Source organism: Miniopterus natalensis, chromosome 12 (genome assembly GCF_054644295.1).
Source record: "Miniopterus natalensis isolate mMinNat1 chromosome 12, mMinNat1.hap1, whole genome shotgun sequence".
Lineage (NCBI taxonomy): Eukaryota > Metazoa > Chordata > Mammalia > Chiroptera > Miniopteridae > Miniopterus > Miniopterus natalensis.
This window is the reverse complement of record NC_142092.1, coordinates 14046913-14059233: the sequence shown is the minus strand read 5'-3', so window position 1 is coordinate 14059233 and position 12321 is coordinate 14046913. Positions and strand designations below refer to the sequence as shown.

The following is a 12321-nucleotide window of genomic DNA, read 5'->3' as shown; positions in this document are numbered from 1 at the left end:
CCAGAGAGAGTAGTCTTGCGATATGAAGAACGGGACATCTTTGGTAAGGAGTGACATGAGAGTGAGCAGACCTCGGGGTAGGTAATGGTGTGTGGCACCGGACAGGTTCCCCCTCATATGTGGGAGAGTGATATATACATGTGTGTATCTCCTACTCCTGTGTACCCTTTGGCCTGCTGCCATAGTTCATGGTACTTGGCATGGCCTCTCTCTTTAATCTAGGAATTCTTTTCATTATGTTTTTATTGATTTCAGAGAGGAAGGGAGATGGAGAGAGAAACAGAAACATCAATGATGAGAGAGAATCCCACAACCCAGGCATGTGTCCTGACGGGGAATCGAACCATGATCTCCTGGTTCATTGATTGAGGCTCAACCACTGAGCCACGCCCGACAGGCTCATCTAGGAATTTTGACCACTAGTAGCGAAGGTCTATAAAATCATACTTTACCGACAGGCATCCCACTGAAGCCCTTTGGTGTAGTACAACCTGAACGTAACTCTAGTTTGTGGTTTGAGACTGTAAAATTAATTTGTACCCAACTTTGTGAATTCTGTACATAAACCATTAAGTACAATGACATGTTCTCAGTGAGATGTATCTTGATGTACACATGTTCCTGAGGTTCTGCTCAGTGGAGGACAGGGATGCTTTGTGATCTGACTTTGTGCCAGAGCTGGCTCACCTCAGGCTGTCCCTGGAGGGGCAGGACCAGCAACGGGTTGGCAGTGCTGGAACATGGCATGATGTAGTCAACAGCTACTTAAACTCAGGAGAAAAGGGGACACTGTGTTGGCTTTGCTGTAAGCCTCAGTCATCCTGAGGCCAGAGTCTGCTCCAGAGAAGGCCTGAGAGATTCTAAGCTTTAAGACTATGGGAGGGAGGAAGGGAGGGCGGGCCAAGAATGGACCAAGGTGATGCAAGGAAAGCTCTCAATGAGGCACATCCTGTGACTACCCCAGAGAGAATCTTCAAGTTCTATTTCGAGGAATGAACACTTGCTCATTCCACAGTAGAGTAGAAACTCAAGCATGACTAGCTCGGGGATGTGCCATGCCATGGCATACATGCTGTTATCTCCACTTCCCTCGCTCTGTGCAGACATTGCTAATCAATTGTGGCATGCTTCCCCACTGAGGCCTGGAATTGTGCCCAGACCGCTCTGTGGACAGCCAGCTCATCAAAGTGGGTTTGTTAGATAACACCTGTTTCCACCTCCATTCTCAAATTAGATATATTCTTTTTTCACCTGGTATGGGTATAACCTTAGAATTATAAAAAATCCTGACATGAACTATCTTTCCAGAGGGAAGAACCAGCTGTGCAGTTCAACTCAGGGACTCTGGCCCTGAACAGGAAGGCCAAAAACAACCCAGATCCTACCATTTATCCAGTGCTTGACTGGAATGACATCAAATTTCAAGATGTGATCGGGGAGGGTAATTTTGGCCAGGTCCTCAAGGCGCGTATCAAGAAGGACGGGTTGCGGATGGACGCCGCCATCAAGAGGATGAAAGGTCAGTGAGTGGCCAGGTCGAGTCAGCATTTCAGCAGGGTGGGGAGAGAACTTGGCTTCCTGTTGAATCTTTCCTCTGTGGTCTTGCATTCTTTAAGCAAAACATTGGCACGGTGTCAGAGGCAGCTGTTACGTGCATCTGAAGGTGATGTTTCCTTTGAGGTCAGCCTGTGATAGGGTCAGGGTATAAACATGAAGGCATGGGCTACTTAAACACCACTGTCTTGATTCCTTGGGACACGAGAACACAGATTCTCTGTCATGCGCCGCTAACTTATGGGAAGCATAACTGGTTTAAAGGCAGATTCTTGGGCTCCACCCCATGGTTTCTGATTCAGTAAGTCTGGTACAAGGCCAGAGAATCTGCATTTTTAATTCGTTCCCAAGTGGCACTGATGCTTGGAGGTCACACTTTACAAACCACTGTCTTCATGGATTGTCTGCGTCAAAATTCCTGGAGACATTGTAAGAAATGCACCGACTTGGGCTTCTCCCACCCCCGGTTCTGCTATCTTCTATTTCTGGGCTGGCACCTGAGAATCTGTCCTTAAGCTTTCTCAGTGGCTCTTCTGTACATGTAAGTGTGAAAAACACTGATCTGAGGTCACAGAACTAAATCTTTTCTAGTCGTGTCCATCTCAAGCCTACTTGGTGCTTCCCATTGAAGAAGATTGGGTAATGTCTTCTGAGGGAGCAGAATGACCAGTTCCCTGGCCAGACAAGCTGTCTTCTCTCCTGTGTGACACTGCAGCTTACAGAAGACTTGAGTGTGAAGCTGCACTCTCGCAGCGTCAGGCTGGGACAGTGGCATGTCAGAGCCGGGAATGTAATCAGCTGTCATGTGGGGTTGCTCCAGGATTAGGCTCTTCAAGGTCACCGATGGGCTTTCCTTCCTTTTGATGGCAGCACTGAGACTCCAGTGAGAATGAACTGTCTTATTCAATCACTGCTGCTTTCTGAATTGTTAGAAAACAAACTAAACAAAGTATTAACTATGCTTAGAGATAGTAATGTCTCTAATGTCACACACACACCCCTTGCTTAGCAGCCAGAAATCCCCTTTTTGTTTTGCTACCTTAGTCCCAGGGAGTTTTGGGGAACAGTAAGGAGAGTGAGAGGAGAGAGGGGATAGGACCTTGTAAAATCAGTTTTTATTGGGATCTGACATGAGCCTGACTGTCTATGTCATGACCGTGTGAAGAGGTAAAATAGCTTAACTGCACCAGGACGTACAATTTCTGCCGGGGGAGTGACACATCCAAATGAGGGCAGTTCCTCAAGTAAGGAGACAAGTTCGTTATAAAGAACTTCACTTTTGAAATGCTCCCAAGGCATCGACCCTCAGGCTGCTCTGGTATGAACAGGGATCCCCTGCTAGTTAGTCTTACAGGTGCCCTTAGCCTACGTGAAACAGGCCCATCATTTTAATGCACGCGGACACCAGCACCCCCGTTACTCTCCTAAAAACAGTGACAGCACACTGTCACCGCCTCCAGGCTGATCTGTTTGTACACTGATCAGGGAGCCTTCCATTCAGCCTGGTTGGTACCTGGTGATTCTCCCTCTGCTCAAAGTGCCAGTGGAGAGACAGGATGAAAGAAAACAACTGCGAATCCATTTCCTGACCGCCAAGCAACTGCTATAAAAATGTCATTGGGATTTGAGTTTTTTCACAGGAGCGGTTGGTGGAAAAGCAAGTTAAAATCATTGAGTAAAGGAGGTGCGTGCATTATTGGTGATGTTTCAGTGAAATCCAGCCCTATTCCTCAGCATATTTGTCTCTGGGTGGTAGATGGAGCTGGAAGAGCTGGAGTCTAGGAGTGGAAGCAGCTCCCTCGCTACCAAGTCATTTCCCTGAGTATCTGAGAGCTTAGACCAGAAAATATTAGAGCAGTAGTTCTCAACCAGGGGTGATTTTTCCCCTGGGGGGCATTTGGCAGTGCTTGGGTACATTTTTCTTGGGCTACTGGTATCTAGTGATTAGAGGCTAGACATGCTGCTAAACAACCTATTATGCACAGGATAGCTCCTCTACAACATGGAAGTACCAGCCCAAAGTGTCAGCAGTGACAAAATATTCTTCCTTAGCATAACCTCTGGTTTCTATACCATTTTCCAGAGCTACTGGTGGCCGTCCCAGGGAGGAGGGGGGTCAGCTGCTTCTGAAAAGGAATGACAGACAGGGATTATAACTCTTGACTTTCTTCCCAGAATATGCCTCCAAAGATGACCACAGGGACTTCGCGGGGGAACTGGAGGTTCTTTGTAAACTTGGTCACCACCCAAACATCATCAATCTCTTGGGAGCTTGTGAACATCGTGGTAAGATGCTCTTTCCTGTCTTTCCTGACAGATTTTTGTTGTTGTTTGAAACAGGCACATTCCATATTGAAAATAGGAAAGATGATAATCTTAAGAATATTGCCTATTTTTCTAAGTTCCATTTTCAGTCTGAATGACTGGCCTCATTTGTAGGTTGTGCTGAGGTTTGGCATCTTTTCGGAGGCTGGACCTAAGGCTGCCTTCTGATGTGGTTCAGCCACTGCTCCCCAACTTGTACAATTTCCTGAACAACTCCATCGGAGCTTTACAACCATCCTACACTGCACATACTCTTGAAGTTCAACTTCCATTATTGATTTGAATATTTATTGAGTCCTTAATGTATTATTAATGTAAATATGTATTGAGAGATTTACCTCTGTATGCTCCCTGGGTTTGTAGTTTGGAATCTATGCTTAAACTTACTTTCTCGTGGAAAAGTTTTCTCCTATGAAAAAGCTCCACAAAGTAATTATTTACAAACTTGACAACCTCTTGTTGACTTCGCAGCACAAAACCAACAATAGAAAAGAGACTGCTTCCTTTTCCTCAATTTATTAAACTAAAAATACTGGTAAGGCAGACAATATATCATTCTGGGATCCAATGAGGGTGTAATTCTGAAAGATCATGGCCCTTACGTTAAATAATGGAGCAATGACATTTATTTTTGAGCTACTTCCTGAAAACAGCAATCTGCATGGGGCAGCAGTAAATGAAAGGTAAAAAAATAATAACCAACAACAGAAAAATATCTCTCTTTTAAAATTTTGCTCTATCATCACATTAGGATATAATTGATTGGATCCTAAGGTGTATGTTTCAGTAAAGAAGTGAGAAAGCAGATTCATACCAGGAATTATGCATATCTTTCCTTATAGTCAACAGGATTCACTGCTAGAAGATTTTTTATTTTGGCCAGAATTTCAATTTTTTAGAATATCTTTTAAGTTCAAAATCATTCAATATTTAAAATTTTAGAAGAGTATATAAAGTAATTTACCTTTAAAAGATAGTAAAAACACTCTACTTTTCACTGGCTCTAAAGATCAATGTTTTTTAATAAAAAATATTACTTTTTATTAAAAGAAAAAAAACCCAATTTGGAATAAAAATAAGACAATGGACCATAATATGTTCTAACAACTATTGTTTTATTTTTTTTCCCCTAAAAATTTGAGTTTTCTGGTTTCTGTAAGCAAAATGCCACCTCTGACACTGGGCTCTGCTGCCTGGTGACCAAATCAGCAATAAAGTGACCTGGTGAGCGTTTTAGGGAGGAGCAGAGGGCCCGAGGGAGTAAGCTATCAGTTGTGGGTTCTTCTGCTGTGGATATTTAATCACTGTTTGTTTCGTTGTTGCTGTTACTTATTTTGTATTTTCTAAATAACCTCAAGAAAAGTAGAGACAGACTGGAGTAGCATGGATGGCTCATATGAGGCTCTCGATCAGTATCGAATAAAAAAAGATGTTGCGGACTGGCTGTCTTAGATCGGCTGGCAGCAAACGCTTTGATTTCCTGCCCCTGTGGCTGCAGAGTGGGTGAAAGCCTCGGGAAGCTTTGCAGGCTAGTCCACAGTCGGTGGGAAAGGGGTGGGGTGCGGTGGAAAGAGGGGAACCTCGAGTCTCAGTGTGGCACCCTTCCTGTATCGCACCAGGGGGAAACTTCTCTCCCTACTGTCCCAGCAGTACCGAGGCTGGTCCCACCAGATACGTTACTTTTAGAGCAATTTTTAGTACTTTTATAAGCAATTTCCAAGGACCATAGCACATCGCAGAAATTTCGAAGCTTCTTAGGCCCCCTGGTGAGGTGGTGCGTCCCCCTTTCCCCAAGGCTACCTGTACCTGGCCATCGAGTATGCCCCGCACGGCAACCTCCTGGACTTCCTGCGCAAGAGCCGAGTGCTGGAGACTGACCCGGCCTTCGCCATCGCCAACAGCACCGCCTCCACGCTGTCCTCCCAGCAGCTGCTCCACTTCGCAGCGGATGTGGCCCGGGGCATGGACTACTTGAGCCAAAAACAGGTTTGTCACAAGGGACCTCGCTTGGGACATCTTTCCTTAGAAATTCTCTCTAGAGAGAATTTGTACATTTTTTGTACAAAAAATGTGTACCTTTTGTTTTTCAGTCAACTTGTCTTCTTTAATTCCTCTTAAAATCTCCCTAATTTTAATCTCTTTGTTACTGTTCCTTCTATTTATGCAGATGTTAATGCTCAACACCCACAATGTATTTATCTAGTGAATCTCATCATGTTTGGTGAGGTGCCTTAACCTGTCTGAGCCCCACCAATGCTCAGTAGCAGAGGACTTACATGGCAACAGGAAACTCTAATGACCCTTTTTCCCCCCCTGAAACACTTCTCCCAGGATTTGGTGGAATCCACTGACTGAGGCTTTTAGAGAGCAACTTTAAAGGAACTGGATTCTGGTGACATTTAAAAACCCGCTTTCACACTAACCTCTCATCTCTGTTTCCCAACGCGCTGGCCCCTAGGGCACTGTACTAACAAAGTGACGTGCAAAGGCAAACATGATGCTGAAAATACATGATGTTTTCTTACATTTCAGTTTATCCACAGGGACCTGGCTGCTAGGAACATTCTAGTCGGTGAAAACTATGTAGCCAAAATAGCCGACTTTGGATTGTCCCGAGGTCAAGAAGTTTACGTGAAAAAGACGATGGTGAGTTTAAAACAGGCACCAGTAACGTCCTTTCCACGGCACCCCTCCCACCCTGACGCGGCTGCTCTAAGAGGACCGTTGTTCTGCGGTGACCCAGGTGCCCGACCAAGGATCCCAGTAGATACTGCCCTGGCCCAGCAAACACCCTGAGTTTTGAGTCCTAAAATGCCTGGAGGGTGCATATCACCAGCAAAGAGGCCGCTGTTGCATGTGGCCAAGCGCTCACTCACGCAAGCCTCGCAGGGCAGGGGCCCAGCTCTGGATCCAGGCCAGGCCCTATGTGTCTCCCTCAGAAACTTCCAAAGAACTCCACAACCTCCCTGCGTGCACAGCAAACATAGGAGGGACAAAAAAAAATACATTTAACATACTTTCCAAATATAAGGGAAGTAAACTAATGAGGTTCCTAAATCACAAGGAGGCCCTGGGGAGAAACGCAGGACTTCTAAATGCCCACAGATTTCCCTCTTTGCCAAAAGTTCCCCACTCCCCCCTTCAAGCTGAAATCGATCCAACCCACTTGCACCTAATGATACCTATTGTTCCAAACAGTAATATTTGATCTCAAGTCTAAGGTCCCAGGACGACCTAACTGCAGTGTTAGCAGAAGAGAGAAGCTGGACTGATTCTGCTTTTGCTGTCCACCCTGGGACCAGAAAACCCTGGAAATGCCATATCCCTGGTTACTAGGGCTGTGCCAGTGTCACAGGCCAAGGGCTTCTTGCCACTCCCCACCCCCCACTCAGGACAGAAATCAAGAGAGGCAGCAAAACAGATGCAAAAGGGGTTTATTGAGAAGAAGGTGGGGGGAAGGATGGGAGGAGATGGGGAGGGAGCTGGATGCATTGAGGGAGCACACACTAATGAATATGGCTCCGACCACTGCCAGGTCTGGCGTTCACAGGGCTGGCTCTCCAGGCAGGTGGCGCATGGTGGATCTTTGTTCCCCAGGTTCCCCTGTGGGCTGGCGTTGACTGGCACAGGGGCAGACACATTGGTTTGGGAAGTGCCTGTGGAGAAACTTTAATCTTATCTAGGAGGGGCTCCAAAAAATCACTGAAGGGCACTCCCACCGTCTTCAGAAGGGCGCAGCTGGTCTCCCCAGCAGCATGCCACCACCCCTACTGTCCCTGAGCGATGGCCAGATGTAGGGCCTGCGGGTGGCCATTCCTATGGTCCTTGCATGTGTTTGCAGGTTCACTTGTCAGCAGCTGGCTCTCCCTTTTCTAGGTCTGACAAACATTGCCCGGGCTCAGCTCTCCTGGGACGGCTCCAGTTTTCATGTGATATGGAGGCTCCTTTTACTTTTGTGGGCACCAAATGTCTCCGCAAGGGTCAGGTTTCGGTATTTATCCTCAAAGTCAGGTTTCCTTTCTTCTCAATATGCTTATTTTAGTGGCTGACAAGATAACACAGAAACAATATTCAAGAATGTTTTGAGAAGGAAATGACCCACAGCTCACCACCTTGACACAGTTTTTTTTGTTTTGTTTTTTCATTTTTTTACTTACTGCTGTCCACAAACACATGCCGTTTTACAGTTACAATCACAGTGAAAACAACCACTTTGGACCTTTCCCTTCCCTTTCTTGATGAGGGCTTAAAGTGGGGTCCCTTTGGCTCTTAGAGACACCACCCAGCCTGGCCCTGGGTGCTTAGCAGCAGCATCTTCTGAACCCAAGGGTGCCTCCCTGAGGGCTGGTTTCCAGGCAGTACTTGGTCCCTAAGCTTTTCAGAATTTGCTCTACTCAAAGCAGATGTTTCTCCGCTGGGCTTGTCTTAAAGATGCAGGACCCACCCCTCACCGCTCCACTCTGGCTCTCCCCCTTTCCCGTGCCACCTCGAAGCCTCCTGTCTCCCTCACACAATCCCGTTCCTGGCTTCACTCCTGCATTTGGGTGATGTGGTCCCTAGATGAGGGGGTGGAGGGATGAATACCATTTATCCCCACAACTTCATTTTATTTGGATGCTCTCAGATCCCCAAGGCAAGTTCCAGTTTACTTGGCATTTTGTAAAGGACAGGGATTTCTGTAGTCTTGGGGAGGTTAAGAGGAATTCTTAGAGGAACAGAGCACTGTTCAGGGCTTAACTCTGTTTCCTAATGGCAGGGCAGCGTTCCCTGGTGGCCTGGGGTCTGAGGAGGGAAGGAGGGGGATTGGAGAGGAACAAGCTCCCTGCAAGGAGGGTGCAGTGTAGAAAGGCACCCCCGGAGGGCAGAGTGGCTACCTTCTCTAGCCTATTGTGTAAGCCAGAGGTTTGCAGCTCAGTGCCCTTCAGCATCATCTGGGGAGCTTTCAAAACGTACAGATGCTGAGCCCTACTGCTTAGATATTCTGATTCAGTTGTTTGGGGGTGGGGCTCCTGCATCAGTTTCTTTGTGTGTGTGTGTGTGTTTTAATCCCAGGTGATTCTAATATAGGAAGTGTTGCAAACTAATGTACTAAGTGATACAGGGTTTTATTTTCATTGATTAATATATGCTTCCTCTCATAATTGAATTTTTTTTTTTTTTTTACTATGTTTTGTGCTCTATGCAAGGTTTGGAAGTAAAATAAGTCAGACACAGTCTCTACCTTCAAAGAGCTCACAGATAAACACATAGTGAACAATTGTAACAGTTAATAAGTGCTGAGGGCCAGGAAAGCACAGATGCCATGGTAACATAGAGGAAGGACACCTAACTGAGCCTATGGGAAGTCATGGAAAGCTTCCTGGAGGAGGCTAACTCCTGAGTTTTACAATAGATGTTAAATAGATAGCATGAGAATGAATTGGATGATCTCTAGGGGTGGTGCATATAAAAGCCTAGAGGCAATGGAATGTATGAGACATTTGGGAATTAGGTTATTCAATAGCTGTGAAAGAGGGAGAGTTAAAAATTCAAGGTTGGAGTAGGAAGCAGGGATAAGGTCTCCTTGAAATCCAGCTAAGGATTTGGGACTCAACTAAGGATTTGAGATCTTGGGATAATAGGGACATTTTAAAAATTTAAGGAAAGGAACCACTTGGTTGTATTTGTCATTTAGAGTGATCACTCTGGTTGTGGTATGGAGAACAGGTCATTACGGAGTGAAACTCAAGATAGGGAGGTCAGTTAAGAGGTGGTTGTCATCAGGTAAGAGAAGATGGTGGCCTGGACCTTGGTGATAGCAGTGGGGACAGGTGGATGTGGACAGAGCTGAAACAAGAAATGGTGAAAAGTGCATGTGGAAACCAGTAACTAGGAGGTCTGAGGTCAGAGGCCCACAGGGAAGTGAAAGCAAAGACGGGCAGAGAATGGAGTCCTCTCTCTCCATACCTGAGCCGCGAAGGGGAAGAGAGCAGCGAGTGTGGGTGGGGCGGGGTGGGGTGGACAGTCGGTGAAAGGAGGGGGAATGTTGAGAATACTGAGATGGAGATGTGAGAAGGGACACTTGCATAACTGAGCCTTAAAGTATGGAATCACCACTCGGGATGGATAGGCAGAGAGAGCTTCAGAATATTGCCGCTTCCCAAAGGCCTGGGAGGGAACTGAGCATTCAGGCATAATCCTGGGGGTGGGGCAGGGCTGGGCTTGTGGGCGGGTGGTCTGGGAGGACACCCGCTCCAGTTTCAGGGGGGCTGAGAGTGAGCCCCTTATGCTCCTGAGTTTGCCCCACCAATAAGTGAATGTGGCTGAAATGCCACTGTTAGCACCTGGACGAATCCCTGAGACCGAGGTCTCTCTCTGAATAGGTTCATAGGATCCCTGGGGTGGGTGGGGAGGAAGGGAGCCCCAAATCATTTGAGGAAACTAGGAATAAAACTTAGAAGTCACACTCCCCAGTGTCCAGCCCACACCTCATTTTCCCCAGACTGGACTCAATAAGCCAAAACATGGGGACAACCTAGAGGGAGTCGGGGCCAGGTACCCAAAGGGTGAGTGAGTGGTTCTCATCGGCTCTCCAGACCCAGTGTAGACCTCACTGGCTAGACGCCCTCTCCTCCGCCGGGGCACATCTGCACCCTGCTGTGCCTTCTCTCCCCCATCCACCTGCTGCCTCCCACATGTCTCAGAACCAAGCTCGAATGTCCCCTCCTCTGGAAGTCCTTCCCCACCTCCCCCAGGCGCAGCTGCTCTCGCACCACCTGAGCCTTTCCCACATCACAATTTAATTCTTGGTTCCTGCGCCATGTCTCCCCTTTCTGAGTGTCTGAGAGCCACAAAGTGAACAGAAGAAATGGACTACACGTCCACACTTCCATTCACACTCAAACGCGCACACACACGTTCCTGTGTGTAAAACGGCAGTAAGGCCCCTTGAGCTAAGAAGGACTTCACTGTTTGCATACCTTTGAGTGTGAACCCACACTTGTAGGCAGAACGTTTACAAAACCACTGCTCCTGAGCCTGTCCCTCCTTGTCTGCAGAGCTCCAAACAGGGCTCCCTGGGAACCTGCGTGGGCCACAGCCTCGGGTAAGTGCCAGCCTCGTGAAGGGGCCCTGTCCTGCCTAAGTGGCATCTCACTTTGTTCTCTGCAGGGACGGCTCCCAGTGCGCTGGATGGCGATCGAGTCCCTCAATTACAGCGTATATACAACCAACAGCGATGTGTGAGTAAGCCTCGTGTCCCTCTGGGAACAAAGCTAATCAATGAGCCCAGGAAATAGATTCGTGGAATAAAGGAAGCCACAGATGGGGCAGTTTTCAGGGTGGAAATCACAGGTGTCAGGCTTGGGTTTCCCTCTGTTTGTCAAGGATAGACATGGCGTGGGGAAGGCTTGCTGTCCAGAGGGAGAAGGGGCATGCCAGCCCTCCGTGGCTCCACTTCCCAGACTGAGCTCGGTGCCTGGGACTGGCCAGAGGAGCAGCCTCTGACCCGAGAACAGCTGCTGAGGGTCAGGGGCGGCAGGGAGGTCAGACAGGGAGACCATCTCCGCTTGCAGGCTGGCGGTGGAAGGAAGGGGTGGGATTGAGACCTAGGCCGTCTTGCCCACATGCCCTATTTTCAGGAGGAAAAACTGAGGCCCAGGGGGTTGAGGGGACTTGTCCAGGGGGTTTTCTTATGCTGGGGGAGGAGACTGGCAATTACTGTGTCTTCACTGTGCGCAAGGCACCCTCGATATGTCATCTCACATAGTGTCTACATAGCTCTGAGGCAGACGTTGGTATAGAGGCCTCGGGGGTGCAGTAACTCGTCCCAGGTCGCATGAGTAGCAGGTGGCACAGGTGGGATTTAGCGCTGATCTGTCTGGCCTAGAATTCCACCTGCTTCCCACAGTGCCGCCTTGCGTTCGCTACCTAAAGTAAGTGGGGGGGTCCGGCAGAACCAACAGTTTCCTGTTATAATCCTCCCTGGGCCCAGGAGAGAAATACGTGCTGTGTGTGGGGCCCATCCCGGGGGGCAGGCATTTTAACATTATTCTGACAAAGGGTCAGTCATCCTGGCTTTGGGGGCAGACGACGACTGTCTCACCTTTTCAATGACCGCTGATTACTGGTTTCCCCATTTCCCGTCCGCAGATGGTCCTATGGAGTGTTGCTATGGGAGATCGTCAGCTTAGGTGAGTGCCCACGTCTCTCTCCCGGGGAGGCTCCTGGCAAAGGGAGTGGGCCCGCCCTGTGCTCCCTCACTGTTACTCCCACGGGGGCCATTTGTGTGTGGTGCCACCAGATGTGACTTGGAAACAGAACCTCATGGGTTTCCATGTGTGAACGTGTTCTATTCCCATGTTCCTCTGTATCTAATGTCATGTGTAATTGTAACAACCCGGTGGCCATGAACTTTGTTATAGGTTAATTGTCCCTGCATGGGCAAAGATGTCAGAGAGCCAC

The 12321-nt window shown here is 47.9% G+C and overlaps 1 protein-coding gene across 1 annotated transcript in view; it reads left to right on the top strand.

Moving 5' to 3' along the window:
- The window catches only part of TEK (TEK receptor tyrosine kinase), a 93685-nt gene that overhangs the window by 77258 nt on the left and 4106 nt on the right, over positions 1-12321 (top strand). Inside the window, exons 15-20 of the mRNA XM_016220517.2 lie at positions 1309-1519; positions 3730-3840; positions 5675-5865; positions 6412-6525; positions 11029-11099; positions 12010-12050. Coding sequence (XP_016076003.2) covers positions 1309-1519; positions 3730-3840; positions 5675-5865; positions 6412-6525; positions 11029-11099; positions 12010-12050 — 739 coding nt within the window. The remainder of the gene's footprint in view (positions 1-1308; positions 1520-3729; positions 3841-5674; positions 5866-6411; positions 6526-11028; positions 11100-12009; positions 12051-12321) is intronic.